The sequence below is a fragment of the Monocercomonoides exilis genome (assembly GCF_001643675.1).
Source record: "Monocercomonoides exilis strain PA203 chromosome Unknown scaffold13-1861174, whole genome shotgun sequence".
NCBI classification, from domain to species: domain Eukaryota; phylum Preaxostyla; order Oxymonadida; family Polymastigidae; genus Monocercomonoides; species Monocercomonoides exilis.
The window spans coordinates 1,100,422-1,118,258 of NW_027150558.1; the positions used below are offsets into that span (position 1 = coordinate 1,100,422).

General features: G+C 32.8%; 6 protein-coding genes across 6 annotated transcripts; 5 read left to right on the forward strand and 1 right to left on the reverse strand.

Annotated features, from left to right (window-relative positions):
* Nucleotides 1–390: 390 nt before the first annotated feature.
* MONOS_3549 (uncharacterized protein) lies at nt 391–1,640 on the reverse strand (the record flags this gene model as incomplete). Its single annotated transcript, XM_067873556.1, has 3 exons — nt 391–708; nt 1,371–1,529; nt 1,611–1,640. 3 exons carry the CDS (start codon nt 1,638–1,640, stop codon nt 391–393), a joined length of 507 nt encoding a protein of 168 aa, XP_067730834.1.
* Nucleotides 1,641–2,827: 1,187 nt separating this feature from the next.
* Nucleotides 2,828–4,732, forward strand: MONOS_3548 (putative DDE superfamily endonuclease; the record flags this gene model as incomplete). The annotated part of the gene is made up of 3 exons (XM_067873555.1): nt 2,828–3,151; nt 3,200–3,369; nt 3,457–4,732. The coding sequence occupies 3 exons, from the start codon at nt 2,828–2,830 to the stop codon at nt 4,730–4,732; spliced, it is 1,770 nt and encodes a 589-aa protein (XP_067730835.1).
* Nucleotides 4,733–4,954: 222 nt separating this feature from the next.
* MONOS_3547 (uncharacterized protein) lies at nt 4,955–5,317 on the forward strand (the record flags this gene model as incomplete). Its single annotated transcript, XM_067873554.1, has 1 exon — nt 4,955–5,317. The coding sequence occupies one exon, from the start codon at nt 4,955–4,957 to the stop codon at nt 5,315–5,317; it is 363 nt and encodes a 120-aa protein (XP_067730836.1).
* A 2,713-nt stretch (nt 5,318–8,030) lies between these two features.
* On the forward strand, nt 8,031–15,207 carry MONOS_3546 (putative CMGC/DYRK/YAK protein kinase Ppk15; the record flags this gene model as incomplete). Its single annotated transcript, XM_067873553.1, has 16 exons — nt 8,031–8,240; nt 8,282–8,348; nt 8,426–8,557; nt 8,618–8,745; nt 8,827–8,988; nt 9,298–9,334; nt 9,437–9,513; nt 9,575–9,946; nt 10,059–10,223; nt 10,461–10,552; nt 10,864–10,980; nt 11,787–11,909; nt 12,305–12,416; nt 12,776–12,970; nt 13,459–13,573; nt 14,189–15,207. 16 exons carry the CDS (start codon nt 8,031–8,033, stop codon nt 14,710–14,712), a joined length of 2,628 nt encoding a protein of 875 aa, XP_067730837.1. The 3' UTR covers nt 14,713–15,207.
* Nucleotides 15,208–15,237: 30 nt separating this feature from the next.
* MONOS_3545 (uncharacterized protein) lies at nt 15,238–15,805 on the forward strand (the record flags this gene model as incomplete). Its single annotated transcript, XM_067873552.1, has 4 exons — nt 15,238–15,325; nt 15,380–15,589; nt 15,646–15,711; nt 15,768–15,805. The coding sequence occupies 4 exons, from the start codon at nt 15,238–15,240 to the stop codon at nt 15,803–15,805; spliced, it is 402 nt and encodes a 133-aa protein (XP_067730838.1).
* A 453-nt stretch (nt 15,806–16,258) lies between these two features.
* On the forward strand, nt 16,259–17,210 carry MONOS_3544 (putative Nascent polypeptide-associated complex subunit alpha; the record flags this gene model as incomplete). Its single annotated transcript, XM_067873551.1, has 1 exon — nt 16,259–17,210. One exon carries the CDS (start codon nt 16,259–16,261, stop codon nt 17,015–17,017), a length of 759 nt encoding a protein of 252 aa, XP_067730839.1. The 3' UTR covers nt 17,018–17,210.
* Between the last annotated feature and the right edge of the window lie 627 nt (nt 17,211–17,837).

Here is a 17,837-nt window from a genome sequence, read left to right on the forward strand (position 1 = left end):
AAAGCTTTTCTTGCATGTGAAATATTATGAAATAACACAGAAACGATACGAGAAAAATAAAATTTCGTTAAATTTACAAACACAAAATAATCTGCTCAAGCACATTCCATGATAAAGATTTCTGAATTGACAAATAAATAAACGCATATTGAGACAATGCAATCTTCACACACTTCTTCTTCCGTCTTTTCCAATAACTTTCTTTTCGTCTCTTTTCGTTTTGCGTTGAGGCTTTCATTCTCCGTCTTTTCTTTCAGCATTTCATAAAGATTTCTCAGAAGCTTCAATTCATCCGCAAGTCACACTTTTGCTGCATCTGATCAGATCGTTCCCTCCAAAACTGCATCGGCTGCTCTGCTTTCTGACAAGCCTTTAGCTTTCACATCTTGGTTATCCACTGCGCCTTGGAGAATATTCATCCATTGCTTGCTGATTTCCATCATCACCCTTCGCTTCCCTCAACACTCTCGCAATAATGCCCATAACCACTCCAAATTCTTCATTCTTCTCACAACATAAGTGGACATCAGGCTTCAATACAACGAGCCATCTCGATGATAATCTTGTCTTCTTTTCCCCCTTTCGCTTTTCCCTTCCTCTTCCAATCCACACATCCTGTCGGCTCTTCCAGTTCCTTTGTGCCCCCTCTCCCAAAATGCATCTCGTTGGAGACAAGTTTTTCCAAGCCTCTTTCACAGAGGGCCTTGCCTATCAAAAACATCTATGCACGCAGATATGCAAGCTGCGCCTCATTGAGACTGCCCATGGTGATGAAAGATGATATCTTCCATCTTCTTCCAAAGCTACTCTTTGTTCAATTACTAATCAAAAATGAGAGTGAAATTCAAAAACAGCAAAAATGAAGTTGGTGGTTCTTAAATATCAAATTCATATACATCGCTCAACGCCACCAAAGCCATTTCCCCTTCTTTTTTATTGTCGCATCTTTCCTCTTTCTTCAAGGCAACTTTCAGGAGACAAGACACGCAAATAGGAATCAATTTATCTGAAAGGATAGATGAATTCATCAAAGCAAATGATTCGCAAAGGTCAGTCAAATGCTTTTCATCCTTTTTCTTCTCATTTTCATTAATAATAATATGGGACGAAATCTTTTGCTTTATGAATTTTGTTCCATCCAACGTTTTCAAAGATTTATCTCACCTTTTTAAATTTTCAATATTTTATTTTGCACTGGAATGTCAGAATTATAATAATACGATAGCAGAAAAAGTTTGGAACAAATCATTGATTTTTTCATAAATACATGAATTCTGTACCATATTCTCAAATCTTTCGCATAATTTAGTTTCTTCAAAGTGAAGATTGAGAAGAAACAGCATGTTTTATCATGTTTCCAAATCTCATACACCTCCTGGTACTTCTTCTCCTTCTCCTTCTCCTTCTCCTTCTCCTTCTCCTTCTCCTTCTTTTTCTCCGTCATCATCATCTCCACTTTCATCATCATCATCATCATCTTCTTCTTCTTCTTCTTCTTCTTCTTCTTCTTCTTCTTCTTCGGCATAGGTCTATTTTGTACCAGTTTGGAAAGTGGTTTTTTAATTTTTTTATTAGCATATTATTAATTCTAATAATTATTGCAAACAAACTGCTGATGGAAAAAGTCGAAATTCTTCCATCATGAAATTGAAAATTTTTTCTGTTTTTCGAAACCCATAATTTTTTCGTTATGATCGCAAAATTAAGAAATTCAATTTATTTCTTTTCTAATGAACAAATAAAATTTTTTAATCCATAAATATTGTTAAAATAACTTCGCTTTATAGTGTGTTCTTTTATATTGTTCAAATACCATTCATTTGAATTATGTTTAAAAATAAAAATATTATTGCATTAATCACTTTCACAAGAATAAAAAAAGAAATAAAGTGATTAACATTATATCGCACAACCTTTAATGAAACAAACGTGTGTGTTTGTGCATAAAATTGGTTATGAGTATTTTTTGAATTGTTTTCCATTTTTATCAAGTTTGCAGAACCATCTGCATTTGAAAGGAAAGTTACAAAGGAGAGACTGCTTGTTTGCTTGACCACAAATTCGTTCCATACGAGCTCAAATACAGATTTTGTGGAGGAATGCGCTGTGCAAACATTCCAATAACGCAATTCATAATATGGAGCCTCCAATTTTGTCCGTGCTCAGCAGTGTTATATGGAGGAGGATTTCACTTTTATCCATATCAATCAACACCCCCAAGCAACAACATTTATTGTAATTTCTTCTTCTTCCACGATTGCAGATGCACAACCACTTCCACTCCATATGGCCATGATGTGTATTTTCAAGATTATTACAATCACTTTTCATCGAGCAACCCTTTTTATGAATTGTACACAACGAATAGCAATGATACGAGAGTGTGCCGTTATTGTTTATCAGGCAGTTGGACGTATCAGTATGCAGAAAAGAAGGATTGGCTGAAGGAAGGGATGAAAGATCGGTACAGTCGGTGCCAAAGCCGATCCTTGGTGCGAAACACGATCCTTGTATAAGCATTGATCTTGTTCATTTCTGCAAAATTATCTCTATCTTGAATTTTTTAGAGATATTTCCAAGGCAGTTGCATCTGAAATAATCATTAATCAATTAAAAGAAACAACAAGAACACAATTCATTATATTGGCTGATGTTTTTGAAACCAATGAATCTTTTATTTTTTGTGTTCACAACAAAAAGAAATAAATCCAAATATTTATATTTGTGTTATTGCGAATAAAAATATATTATTAATATATAAAAATTAACAAATACATCACTAATCAAAAGTTTCAATGATTATTCATTTGATCATACCCCATATATCATGAGTAACTCAACATATCTTTCTCCTCTTCAACTTCATCGTCAACTCGCATCCAGCAAATATCGTTCCATTCCTTCGATAACCAAAAAGATATTTGCTATACGCAGTGATTATTCACTGAAATGGCAAACCGTTGTTGGTGAAAACATTATTTCGAAAGGTGCATGGTTCAGAGGGGTTAAAGCAGAGAAGGAAGGAAGAGATGTTGGAGTAGATGGGCATCCTCTAACAATTAATGCGCGCCAGCTCGAAACAATTGAAAATCAAGTCCTTGTGAAATTATCAGAAAAAGAAACAATTAAAGTGCATGACGTCCAAAACATGGTTTGGTTTATTTTTTGTTTTTTTTCTTTTAAAAAATAATTATCAAAGTGTGCGGATATTCTCGAAAAAGAATGTGGTGAAAACAAAGAGCCAAAAAAACTTAACGAAAAGTATGCATACAAGCTATTAAAAAGAAGTGAAATTATACATGCAGCAGTATCGAGACCTATTGAGTTATCAAAAATAGCAGCTCAATCGCCAGAGAATGTGAGACAATGGTTTGGAGAATTGTCTGACGTTATTAGCAGGAATAACATTAATTCATCGAGTATATTTAATTTTGATGAATCTTCGTTGAATTTAAGTGAAAGCACAAGCAAACTGGTTGTTTGTCTAAAAAATCAAATTCCGCCTGCTTCAACAGCTCCTCCAAAAGTTCCTAATACAACTTTGTGTCTGTGTGTCTGTGCAGATGGTTCTTCACTGCAACGATTTCTTCTTTGGCCCATGAAAAGTTTACCACAAGAATTTGCATCACTTTCTGCATTCGACATCAAAGTTCTTCCTTCTTCATCCGGTTGGATAACAAAAGAAATATTTAAAAACATCATGATCAATTTTTGGATACCAGCGATTGTCTCAAAAGTTAAGCCAACATCGACACATAAAGCCCTGTTCCTAATGGATAATCATGGAACTCATTCAGACAATTCTGTGGCAGATTTTGCAGAGAAACACAATATTATTTTGAAGTGTTTTCCACCAAATATGACCCATCTGTTGCAACCGTGTGACTCGTGCATCTTTTCTCGTTTGAAAACAACTCTTTACAATAAATTTCACGTTCCTACACCGTTTTCGATACATTCCTACAGATCTTCCCTTGCAGAAACACTCCCCGAGGCGGTTGCTGCTGCGATTATGCCATCGACTATAAAAGCAGCGTTCATTAAAACAGGCGTATGGCCTGTTGCAGCTGCTCCAGTTTTGGATCGCATATCTGGATCTCCCATCCAAAATCACAAATGCAATTCTACTACTTCAGTTTCTTCGCAAGATTGGAGAGAAGAGTTATTTGGAAATTATTCTCCTCATAGTGATAAACAATTATCCACTTTGCAATCTTCAAAACATTCATCTCTCCACGATTCTGAAAAAACAAAAGAACGCCCAACATTGATCGATGATCACAGCATAAATTCAACAACAAAATTTTCAACTGACGAAAACTCCACTGAAGAAAAATCATCAGAAGAAGCAAAAGAGATGGATGATTCAGAGCTTATGAAACAAATTGAATCGACAAAAGAGCATTTTCATTTTCTTCAAAAACAGCTGACGAAAATTAGAAAACCAACTTCATCTTCTTCTGAAAAGAAACCAAAGAATAAACATAGTAGGCAAGAACTTAATGAAATGTTGAATAAAGAACCAGCAAAGGAAAAAAAATCTTTGAGAAAAAAAGCAAAGAGAGTAATTGAAATACTCAAAGACGATGAAAAAGAAGAGAAATTGACTTCGAGTGATGAAATAAAATATTTCGATCATCCTCCCAGAGAAATTTCTCCTTCATTTAATTCGAAAGAGAAACGCATTAGAGAAACATACTACTCTAAATACAACTGCAGCATAAAATTCTAGCCTTCATACCTTTTTGACGAATACATTTGAAGTTTTCTTTTTAAAGAATTGCTTCATATCGATTATTTTTCACTAAACAAATAATAATACAAAAACAATATGTATTTTCTTTGTTTGCAATTTTATAAGAAAATTAATAACTCTGTTGCCAAATACCTGGTTTCAACGAATAGTTAAATATATTAAGTCTTTAATTGAAGAAATATTAAACAACTTCGAAAAATGATTGCATTCTCTCTCTCTCTCTTTTGGTTCGGGTTTCGCACCAAGGATCGGCTTTGGCACCGACTGTATGTTGGGGTGAGTGGAAGTGATACGAGCAATCTGTGTGGGATGAGCGAGTCAGCACTTTGCAAGACCGTGGGGCATGCAGTGGATGTGAGTTTGATTCAACTGAACTCGACAATCACAGTACTTGATGGAAAGCATGTGAGCGAAAAGGAAACAATCAATGTTGGGGAAAAGAAGATAAATGTTTTGGGAAAAGGAAAGGAGACGAGTGTGATTGGAACGAATTCTCTTTCTTCCTCTTCGACAACGCTGTTCAGTGTGGCAAGCGGGCAGCTGGATGTGATTTCTGTTTGAGTCGAAATATAATTGTTGACTGAAATAACAGAAAATACCAGATCTGATGGATGGCATCCAATAATTGCATTTGTTTTTTTAATGACTCTGCCACAGCCACCAATACGGCTGTATAGTTGAAAAAAACTCGATTCAGCTGCATACTTAAAAATATCGACTATATTCCCTTAGATGGTGCCGAACACCATATCTGCTCAGGGGTGCAAATTTTTTTTCAAAACGCTTTCCACTTTTCTGCTTTCTTCATATATATGCATCTTAAACAATTATTTATTTATTTATTAATTTATTTATTTATTGCTTTTTTTTTTATTTATTATTTTATTTTATTATTATTATTATTTTTGTTAAAACTCTGAAAAATTAAAAATATATTTTTGTTTGCTTTTGTTTTCAAATCATGTGAACTCTCATTTAAGAGCTCTAAGAGCGTTTGCAAGCGTGCTGACGTTCATTAGCATCTTTTCAAAAACAAAGCAAAACAATCATACCGTTTTATTTTTGAGTTATCTGTGAATACGCAGCAAAAGAAAGTGAAAAATAAACAATGAAACAAACAAATTGAATAGAAAACTGAACTGAACAAAAAAGAGATGGGTAATTCTTTTTGAAAAGTCACAAATGTTTAATTTTCAAATGAATCAAAATTTTCATATTTAGCTCGAATTTTTATAAACATTCAGGAAACTTCACCAGAATTCATGAAATTGCATTATCCAATAATGGATTCCATATTTGGAAAGTTTGGTGCTTGTAAACAGAAATTTGAGCCAAATATTAAATTTTTGTTTTATTTGAAAATTAATCATTTGTGACTTTTCAAAAAGAATCACCCAGATCGTAGAAAGAAAAGATAAATCAACAATGCGAATGAGAAATAATTGAGCACACAGTGTTTGAAATCTTTCAAAAAAAAAAACAAGATAATTTATCGTGAATTTTCTAAGATGTTACCATCCCTTGATGCATTGGATCTTTCTGATATCAATTTGTCTTTGCCTGTACTCTTCCTCCTCCATCATCCTTTCCAACACAATCAACACGCACATATGTTTTCCATTTCTTCTCCTATCCTCGCTTTTTTAAAATTTAACTTCCCCTCAATCTCTTTCATTGAACACATCAACGCCTATTGCCGATGTTTCTTCTTGAGGAATATGACCATTCAGAATCTCCTTTTCTTTTCTCACAAGTTCAGAAAGTGCTCATTCTTTCCTCAACTTCTCATCTCACCACAATTCATCCATCATCCTTTCTCTTTTTTCTTCACTCATTTCTTCAGCTTCTTTCGACTGTATCTCTTCTCTGAAACGTGCAGCTGATTTCACTTCCGTCACAAACAAGAGATATTCAATGTCGTTCCTTCAATCTCAATGTGCGAAAATTTGTCACTAACAAACACTCCTTTGAACCTTTCATTTTCCCGCTGCAACTTCTTTTCTCCATATTCTTTTCCATCTTTTTCTTCACACAATTACCCATCAAGGCCCCATATTAAAACAAAGCTCCTGTGTCCTGTCCAAATTCGTCTGGCGCACTGAATCTTCATCGTAGCTTCTGTAGGGCTAAACCATCTTCTTCCCTAACTGTTTTGAACATCCAATCATCTGCTCAACTGCTTATTTCTTTTCCAACTTTTTCTGACATCGCTTGAAGCTAATAATTAACTACAAATTTCTTCTTTCTCCTCTTCGCCTTCGATTCTGATGTCTTGCCATGTTTATCATTTTTTCTCATTGAACTTCTTCATGATTTTGTCAAGGCATCATTCACGCAGAATGCTCTCTTCAATCACTCATCACTTCTTTCCTATGAAAAACATTGTCAAATGCTTCTATCATTTTGTCAATCGTTCAGTATGGAATGAAAAAAAAATTTTTTTTATTCAAATGATGATATTATTATTATCAACAATTTTATAAAAAAAGAAGCATATTCACCTTTGAAAATTGTTGTTTTTTACATTGCATAAAATACAACAACTATAATTGTGTGCACGCAAGAATATGTTCCTAATAATTAATCAGTCAAATATTGCGAAATAATAAATAAAATCTGAATAAACTATCCAGAAACAGCAGCGATAATAATATTTCTTTTTCAATGATCTCATTGCAAATTTCGTTTGTTCATTAGAAAAGAAATAAATTGAATTTCTTAATTTTGCGATCATAACGAAAAAATTATGGGTTTCGAAAAACAGAAAAAATTTTCAATTTCATGATGGAAGAATTTCGACTTTTTCCATCAGCAGTTTGTTTGCAATAATTATTAGAATTAATAATATGCTAATAAAAAAATTAAAAAACCACTTTCCAAACTGGTACAAAATAGACCTATGCCGTTTTTTTTTTTTTTTTTTTTTTTTTTTTTTTTTTTTTTTTTTTTTTTTTTTTTTTTTTTTTTTTTTGAGTAATCAATATTTGTGAATGAATAAATCTCTCAAACTTTTATTGATTACTTGAAAATAAAGTATTTTTATTTTTAATAGATATTTAAACAAACTTCAACAAAAAATCAAGAGGAAATTTGTCACAAAAACAATCAAAAAGATAATCTGTGATCAACAATATGGTTTCTTGAATAAATACTTTTGAACTCATTTTACCCATGAAATGGATAAGTTTTTATTAATAACTTTGTATTATATGAAATTTGCATTTTTTTCCAACTGTTTATAAAAATGCCCATAATATTATAGTTATAATAAAAAATGATAAGCCCGGAACAAGTTAAAGAAAATTTATCTGATGTATTGAATGAAATAAAGGAAGAAACAGAAAAAGCTGGGCGCACTTCTGCTCCAACATTGGTAGCGGTTTCAAAGACAAAGCCAATTGATTTGATAATGGCTGCATATTCAAATGGCCAGAGGCATTTCGGTGAAAATTACGTTCAAGAAATAGTTGAAAAAGCTCCAAAGGTTTGCAATAACACATCTTTTTCATTTTTATTTTCGTAAAGCTTCCAACAGACATCATTTGGCATTTTATTGGACATTTGCAAAGTAATAAAGTTAAGGACCTTATTAGTCTGCGTTAATTTAAAATTTTATTTAAATTATTTTTGCGTTATTTGCTTAAAAATGATTTTTCCCCATCACAAAAGATGGAGTACCCAATCTCGGATTTATTCATGGAGTTGATTCTGAAAAACTTGCAACGAAATTGCAACATCAACTTGAACTCACACACAGAACGATTCAAGCAATGATCGAAGTTAGAACAAGCCCCGAAGAAAGTTTATTAAATTTTAGATTAACATATTTTTGTGGATAGTTTTGTTTCGTTTGAAATTTAGGCAAGGTTGGAGGCGTGGAAACTTCCAATGTCTTTCCACTTGCAAAGTTTATTCTCGAAAAATGTCCAAATATAAAATTGATTGGATTAATGACAATTGAGCAACCTGGGAATTGGACTTGCTTTGATGTTTGAATTGAAATTAGTTAGTTTAACTCAAATAATTTACAAAATTGTTTTTGACTTTTTTGCCATTAACCATTTTTAAAGAAATTAGCAGAACTGTCAAAATCCCTTTCATCTCAGATAAATTTAGGCACTTCTGATGTTCCTTCGACGAGTTCCGAACCTTCTTCATCAACATCATCGGAAAAACATGAAAATATTTCATTGGAACTTAGCATGGGAATGTCTGACTCATTTAAAGAGGCTGTATGCTTATCAAAAGCGATTTATATATTTTTGTTCATATGATATTAATGATTTTTAAAAATGTATCATGCAATTTTTCTTTATCTATTGTTCAGATTAAAAGAGGTGCAACTTATGTTCGCATTGGATCGACGATATTCGGAAAAAGAGAAAAAAAGACTTCAAAGACTGATGAAGTCAAAGAGATCTCAAAGGATTCGATAAAAGAAGAAGAAAAGAAAGATTAAAAAGATTCATTTTTTTGCAAACAATTTAATTTTTTAAATAATTGAATTTAAATCAACTGATATTCTATATGTATATTGGTAGACAGATCACAAAGATCAATCCTTTTGGGCAGGTAGACGTTTGCATATTTGAATAATACACATAAAAAATTTAAAATATGTTTAATATCATTATGTTATAATTATATTTCGTGCTTTCAAATCCTTTTACCAACCTTAAGAATTTTTCTCTCGAAACAATTTTACCTCGGTTTTTTCAAAGATGCTTCCACCTGGAGCGAGCATAACAACACAGCGCGTATGAATTATTTGTTATCTTTTGATGTTTTATTTTTTTCTTGATATCTTTAATTTTTCAGCCAAATAAGAAGGCAACAATCTATTTGCTTGATTTTTACAAGCAGTGTTATCCAGCCTTCCCTTATAAGCGTGAAATGAAGGATTATAAAATGGCGTTAACAAAACCCATTGAAAAAGTCCAAAATGGGGGTTATGACAACGTTAATGGCGATTTTGTGTTTCGAGTTGGCGATATAATTTATGACACTTCAAACCCATCTATAAAGCCAACAAAGATGTATCTTGTTGAGTCAATGCTCGGCCAAGGAAGTTTTGGACAAGTTTTGAAATGTCTTGATTTGTCTACACATGCAAGCTATGCGGTAAAAGTTATAAAAAATTTACCAGCATACACACGACAGGCTCAACTAGAACGAAAAATTTTGAGGATGGTGTGATTGCACACATATTTATATTATGTACAAATTAAATTTGCCTTTGAATATTCTCAATTTTTGTTAAATTTCGTATGTTATTTGAATCTGATTGCGTTTTATTCTACAGATACGAGAACGTGATCCTCATGATCAAAGGCATTGTGTGCGGCTTGAAGAGGATTTTATGTTTCATGGGCATGCGTGTTTTGTTACGGAAATGTTGGGGGAAGATCTATACACAATATTGAAACAGGGAAAATTCAAGGGATTGTCGTTATCATTAATATCAGTTGTATGTGTTTTAAAAGAAATGAACCAATTTTATTAGAATGAATAGTTTTTATTGTTTTCATTTCTTTTTCTTAATTCTACAATTATTATTATTATTATTATTATTGCCACTAATTTCACAAATATTTGCCATATTTCATTAAATTAAATTATTTATTCATATATATATTTCATTTATGTGTGCTACTGTACTGCTCGTGGATGATGCATACACGTCAACATTTATGAAATCTATTAGATAACTGCCCAGTTGTTGGATGTGCTAAACTTGCTGAGTGATCTTGAAGTTATTCATTGCGATATGAAACCTGAGAATATATTGCTAGATCGGTTTGATTACTGTTTTTTTGTCATTTTTTTAAAAAAGTTCTATGTTGTTTGTTTATTTATTTTGAAATTACGAATTTTTTTTTTGTATTTTTTTTTTTTAATATGATATATGTATATGTATTTTGTCTTTATGGATATCATAATTATTTGTTATATTTATGAATTTTTATTCTCTTATTCCCACAAAAAATGAAAAAATAAAATTAAAAATTATTCCATCCTCCTCCTCCTCCTCCTCCTCCTCCTCCTCCTTCCACATCCTCCTTTCCCATCCTCCTTCCCCATCCTCCTTCCCCATCCAATCTATACAGTTGTCTTCCTCGTGTGAAAGTGATTGATTTTGGGTCAGCAGTGTTTGAGAAGAAGATTCTGTACACATACATTCAGAGCAGATATTACAGAGCACCAGAAATCTTATGCGGCATTCCGTGTGTTTTTCTATTGATAAAAAATAATAATAATAATGTTATATGATTATTTATTATTTTATTTTATTTATTTATATTTCTTTCTTTCTTTCTTTCTTTCTTTCTATCTATCTATCTATCTATCTATCTATCTATCTATCTATCTATCTATCTATCTATCTATCTATCTATCTATCTATCTATCTATCTATCTGTTTAATTCTATTATATCTTGCGTTTATATACGATTTCATTTCATATTCATATTCATATTCATCGCTATCATCATCATCATCATCTTCTTCTTCATTTTCACCATTATCAACATTATCTTTCCTATTATTATTATTATTATAATTGAAACACCAACATCATCATCAAAAAAAAAAATCTTCTTCGTCTTTTTCTTTCTTTATCTCTTCTTCTTATCGTTTTCATGCTTCTGCTGCTTCTCCGACTTTTTTTCATCATCTTCTTTTTCCACTACAAATTCTTCTCTTTCTTTTTCTCTATCTTCTACTCTTTCTCTTTATCTCTCTTTCTCTTTATCTCTCTTTCTCTTTTTCTTTTTCTCTTTCTCCTCATTCTTCCACTTCATCTTCCCATTCCCCTTCCACTTCTCTCTTCTCCTCTCTTCTCCTTCTTTTCCTCTTTTCTTCCCTTCCCTCTCTTTCTCCCTCTCTTTCTCCCTCTCTTTCTCCCTCTCTTTCTCCCTCTCTTTCTCCCTCTCTTTCTCCCTCCTTCCTTCCCTTCCTTATTTACCTTCACTCTTTTCCTCTTTCCTTCCCACCCCTCCCCCTTCATCACCCCCCCCCCCCCCCCATCAGCTACAACACCCGTATCGACATGTGGAGTGTTGGTTGCATAGCAGCTGAGCTCTTTTTGGGTCATCCACTTTTTCCTGGCCAGTCTGAATATGATCAAATTTGCAGAATTGTCAGAATGATGGGGTGTGTGTGTGGTTAATGGGAAGATGATGATGAGAATTATAAATATAAATATAAATATAATTTTTTTTTTTTTATTTTTTTTATTTTTTTTATTTTTTTTTATTTTTTTTTATTTTTTTTTTTTTTTTTATTTTTTTTTATTTTTTTTTTTTTTTTGTTATTTTTTATATTTTTATATTTTTATTTTTTTTATTTTTTAATTTTCTTTTTTCTTTCTTTTCTTTTTATAAACATTTTTTTCACTCTCCAAAAAAATATTTCACATATCTTCACCCCTTCTCCTTCTCTTTCTTCCTCTTCCTCTCCCTCTCCCTCTCCCTTTCCTTCTCCCCTTCCCTTCCTCTCTTCCATCTATTTTAACAACAACAACAACAAATAACTTTATCATTCTCAAGTCCCTTCCCTCGTGAGATGGTTCTGCATGGCTCTTCTTTCAAAAAGAACTTCGTGTTGGACCCTTCAAGCTCACTTGGCTATCGTCTGATGACATGGCAGGAGAACTCGAAGGTATTGTCAATATATGCATCTCTTTTTTCATATATATATATATGAATTAATGAATATATATATATATGTATATATGTGATTATTTATTATTTTATTTTATTTTATTATTATTTAATTTTATTATTATTAAATTTTATTATTTTTTATTAATTTTATTTTATTTTTATTTTTTTTTTTTTCTTAAACACTTTATCATTTTTATTTTTATTTTTATTAATTTTTTTTGTTAAAATTTATGAATGTATTATTTTGTATTCATATTATTAACCATATTCTTTTCTTTCTTTTTTTCTCTATCTCTATCTCTATCTCTCTCTCTCCTTCTCCTTCTCTCCTTCTCCCTCTCTCTTTCTCACCAGATCACCAACATCACCAAGCCCCCCAAGCAGTACAGCTACATCCTCGACACCCTCGATGCTACCATCGAGAACTATGTGACAAGACAAATGAGTGCAGGCACAGTGTCACGCTCATTCCAATCAAGAGAGCCCTTTTTGCATTTCTTGAAAGGGGTATTGCAGATTGACCCGAAGAAGAGGTGGACGCCGTATCAGGTGTGGAAGAAAGAAAGAGAAGAAGAAGAAGAGAGAGAGAGAGAGGAGGAAAGGGGAGAAGAGAGAAAGAGAGAAAAGAGAGTGAAAGAGAGAAATAAATAAAAAGAAAGAATAAAAGAAAAAAAGAAAAAGAAAAAGAGATAAATTTGATATATATTTTATTTTATTTTATTTTCTTTCACCTGTGGGTGATGAAAATGTGAAAATTAACTGTGAACTATGTACTTATTTTGAAACATATTTTAATTGTATTGTTTTTTTGACATTACATTAATTATTTAATATTTTTTATTATTAAATTTGTGATAAACGTTTCATTCTTTTTCTTTGAATAATCTAATAACTCATTTCATTTCATTCCTTCTATTCTATTTCTTCTCCTTTCTCTTCCGCTTCCTCTTCTTTCTCCTCTTCTTCATCTTCTCCTCCTCCTCTTCTTCTTCCTCCTCTCTTCTCCTTCTCCTCTCCTTCTCTCTCCCTCTCCCCAGGCCTTACAACATCCCTTTGTCACCAGGCGTTCCTGGTCAGGCTCCTGGACACCGCCTGAAGACCCACGCTCGATGGACAAGAGAATGTACACGGGGATACAGCAGATGCCGACTTGTATGCTTATTATTGACAGTTAGATGAGTGAATGAATGAATAAGTGAATGAATAGAGATAAAAATAGAGATAGAGACGGTGTTTATGATGGTGATTATATTGAGAAGGAGAAAGAGCAAGAGAAAGAGCAAGAGCAAGAGAAAGAGGAAGAGGAAGAGAGAGAGAGAAGAAAGAAAAGAAAGATACATATGTTGTTTGATTGTTATTTTTGATATAATTTTTTTTTCCCCCTCCGCCCTGCTAACTGATCAACATTTTCAATGATATTTTTTATTTTATTTACTTATTTACTTATTTGCTTATTTGCTTATTTACTTATTTCTTATCTTATCTTATCTTTTCTTTTCTTTCTTTTTTTCTTTCTTTCTTTTCTTTCTTTCTTTTCTTTTCTTTCTTTTCTTTTCTTTCTTTCTTTTCTTTCTTTTCTTTCTTCCTTCCTTCCTTTATTTATTTTTATTTGTATATGTAAATATTTTCATTTATATTTAATTCAATCAATCAATACTTTTCCCCTTCTCTCTCCCTCGCTCCCCCTCTTCATCATCATCATCATCATCATCATCTCCTCCTCCTCCTCCTCCTTCTTCTTCTTCCTCCCCTTTCTCATTTCATCAGCTCGGAGTGTGTTTGAAGGTGCCACCACAACAGTCACAGCTCCTTTTGACCAAGCACAACAGAATAGGATTCTTGCCACATCATTAGCTAATTCTTCCTCCTCCTCCTCTTCTTCTTCCTCCTCCTCCTCCTCCTCCTCTTCTTCTCTTTCTGGAACAGCTACACGTAGTAGCAGATATCTTGCTTCTTCTTCCTCCTCTTCCTCTATTCCTCATTCTTCTTCCTCCTCTTCCTCTTCCTCCTCTTCTTCTCATCAAAATCGTTCTTCTTCCTCTTCTTCTTCTTATCAATCAGTTCCTTCTTATCTCCCCATCATCACAACAACCTCATCCACTTCTCTTTCTTCTTCCTCTCACTCTTCCTCTTCCTCTCAGCTTCCCTTGGCTAATTCTATTGGCCCTTCTTCTTCTTCTTCTTCCAATTTGAATTCTTCTAATTTAAATTTGAATTCTTCTTCTTCTTTGCAAGAGCTTCAATCTTCTCAGCTTTCTGCTCATTCGCTTCAAGGAAGGATACAACATTGATTTTTATTTTATTTAATTTTATTTTATAATTTTAAAATTTTATTTTCCCATTTTTTTCATTGGACTCATCTGCATTTCAATGGTTTCTTATGCACATATGAACATTTTGTCTTATAAAAAAGGAAAGAAATTTGTTATTTTATTTTATTTTATAATATTTTATTTATTTATTTATGGAATTTTTTTTTTATTTTTATTTCTTTCAAATAATACTCTCAGTATATTTTTGCATGTTACATTTGTTTGTCTTTCCTCACTGCGATGCTTGAAAGCTTTTTAAACAAACAGATTCTTTATTGTTTGCAAATGGTATTTGCGACTTCAATTCATATCGATATTTATATAATTATTGCTTTTGATTGTGATTCTTACTGTAATGAATAATGCATGATTTTTATTCTTCTTTAATCATTTCATCATATCATTACGTTTCATGAAGTTATAAGATTACTAATCGAAAATAACAATAAATATGATCAGATAGATATCCTTTAATTTTTTTATCATTAATTTGAATATAAATTTATGTCCTCTGAACATCGAGAAATAAGTGAATCAAAAGTGAAAATTCCTTCCACTTTAGATTATTTTGTGTATTTAAAGACAAGAATTGGTTTGACAATTCTTTCTTGTGAATTGTTCTTTTTTGAAAATATATATTGAAAAGGAGATATTGATGACGAACGCAAAGATTGGCTGAGCTTATTTGATGAAGTGCAAATTCCAGAAGAATTGGCTCATAGAAGAGCTGCACGACTTGAAAAAAGAAGACTTGAGAAGCAATATGTCCAAAAAGATTTTGACGAACTTCAAGAAACTTCTGGAAAATCTGAAGAGCTTCTGAGGCAGTATGCGGAAGAAAATGCAAGGCTAAAAGGTGTTTTTTCATTAATACTCATTTATCCACTAAAAAGATTTTTTATCTCGATTTAGCTCAACTGGCACAAGATGAAGAGAATATAAAAACTCTAAGTAAATTTTCTGGAGCTGTTGGTCCCGGTATTAATCTTTTTAAATATAAATCACATCTTAATGACTTTTCATTTTATTTTTAGATCTAACATTTTTCTTGGACGAAGATAGATTTCATTGAAAAAGATACACAAACAATTTCATAAGAAAAAGTCTTGACAATTGTTCATACAATTGAAAAAAACCCAAAAATATTCAAAAGTGATTGTGATACAGTAAAACATTCAGAAATACATTATTTTATATAAAGAATTGTCACAACTCTTCTTTTGTTGATTCTAAGTCTTACAGTCTTCACATATGCCCAAAATGCAAATTGTTGTTAATTTTTGTCAAGTCTCACGCTTTGCTCATGTATTTTAATCCATTTTTTTGTTTTCACGCTCTTTGTCATCATTTAAATTACACATAATCCACGACTTAAAAAAGTGAACAAAATAAAACAACTTGTGAATTTTAAAATTAAAATGTTCTCCAACGTACCAATGCGAGAATGTGAATAAATACTAATGTTGCTATTATAATTTTAACTGCATTGTCCATTGAAATTTACAGTTAATTTGATCTTTGATCGATGATTCCCAATACCCAGAAAAGAAGAACAAAGATGAGCAAAGCAGAGGTTAAAGCGGAAGAGATCAAAAAGACAGAGGACGATAGCGAAATCCCCGAGCTTGAGCCCGTTACGGAGGAAAAGAAGGACGGAGAGAAGAAGGAAGCAGCAGCTGCCCACGGACACGAAGGCCACGATCATGCTCACGACCATGCACACGACCACGCTCACGAGCATGGAGACGAATCGAAGCAGACAAAGGCGGAGCGCAAAGCAAGGAAGGCAGCAAAGAATCTGGGACTGAAGCAGATTGCAGATGTGCGCCAAATGGTTGTGAAGAGCCAGAAGAGCGTGCTGTTCTCCGTGGACAACCCCGACACATTCCAGGTGCGCGGGTCTGATTCGTTCATTGTGTTTGGCGCTTTGCGCATGGATGATCCGACATCACGTGCACAACAGGCAGCAGCTGATCAGTTCAAGGGCGATATCCCATCTTCGATGCTGAGCCCCGAGGCGATGAACGATCTAATTTCGAAGATCACAAAGGAGGCAGGCGCAGCAGGCGTGGGTGCAGCCGCTGAAGCTGGGGCAGCAAAGGAAGGAGAGGGCAAGAAAGCAGCAGAGGCAGAAGACGACAAAGATGTGGATGTCACAGGGCTGAACGAAGACGAGCTGCAGATTGTGATGCAGCAGGCGAATGTGTCGAAGGCGAAGGCTGTCGAGGCACTTCGTGCAAGCGATGGAGATTACATCCAAGCAATCATTTCGTTGACGAAGTAAAGGAAGAAAAGAACATGAAGGCAGCAGTTTGTGGGTGCTTACGCCCGTGGCTGCAAAATCTCACTTCCATTCATTTTTTAGTTTTTTTTCTCGAAATGGAAAATATAAAAAAAGTTCATTAAAACGCATTTATAATTCTTTTTTTTTTTTTTGTTGAAGCAATTAACAATGATGTGCTTTTGGCATGCTTGTACAATATGGAAGGTTTCAAAACGAAGTTAAGCTGTTTCGTTGTTGAATTTTAAGATTAATTAGCATGAATCACGTGAATTATCAGCTGAAATTCATTTTTTAGCTTTTAGAAATAAAAGTAGAAAAAATCGGTTTTAACAGGATTCGCAAAATGTTTCTCTCATTCAAAAAAATGTTGATTCAAATACGATATGTTGAATTTCTGTTTTGAAGAAAGTGCTTATTTTTAAAGTAAAATTTATTTATTTATATTTTTTTTTCCAAATTACGTTTCTCCAAATTGTTTCATTACAAATAATTGAACAAAGAAAGAGACAATTAGATTGAATAGAACATCGTTTAGCGATTTATGAAATAAAAATCCAAAATCATAAATTAATTTCGCAACTCCATAATAAGAAATCAAAATCAAAATCAAAATAAAAAGTAATAAATGTAATTGTAAAAACATACAAACAAGATAAAAACAGAAATACTTTTTAAAAAGAACATCGACTTTCACATTACAGAATTAAACAAATGTAATGTCAACACAACATAAAAGTTGTGTACCAGCTCAGCCAGTCAACTCAAATCAATCTGTAAGCAAGGATCATTTTTTTCATGAAAATCATTCGCAAAGGATGGG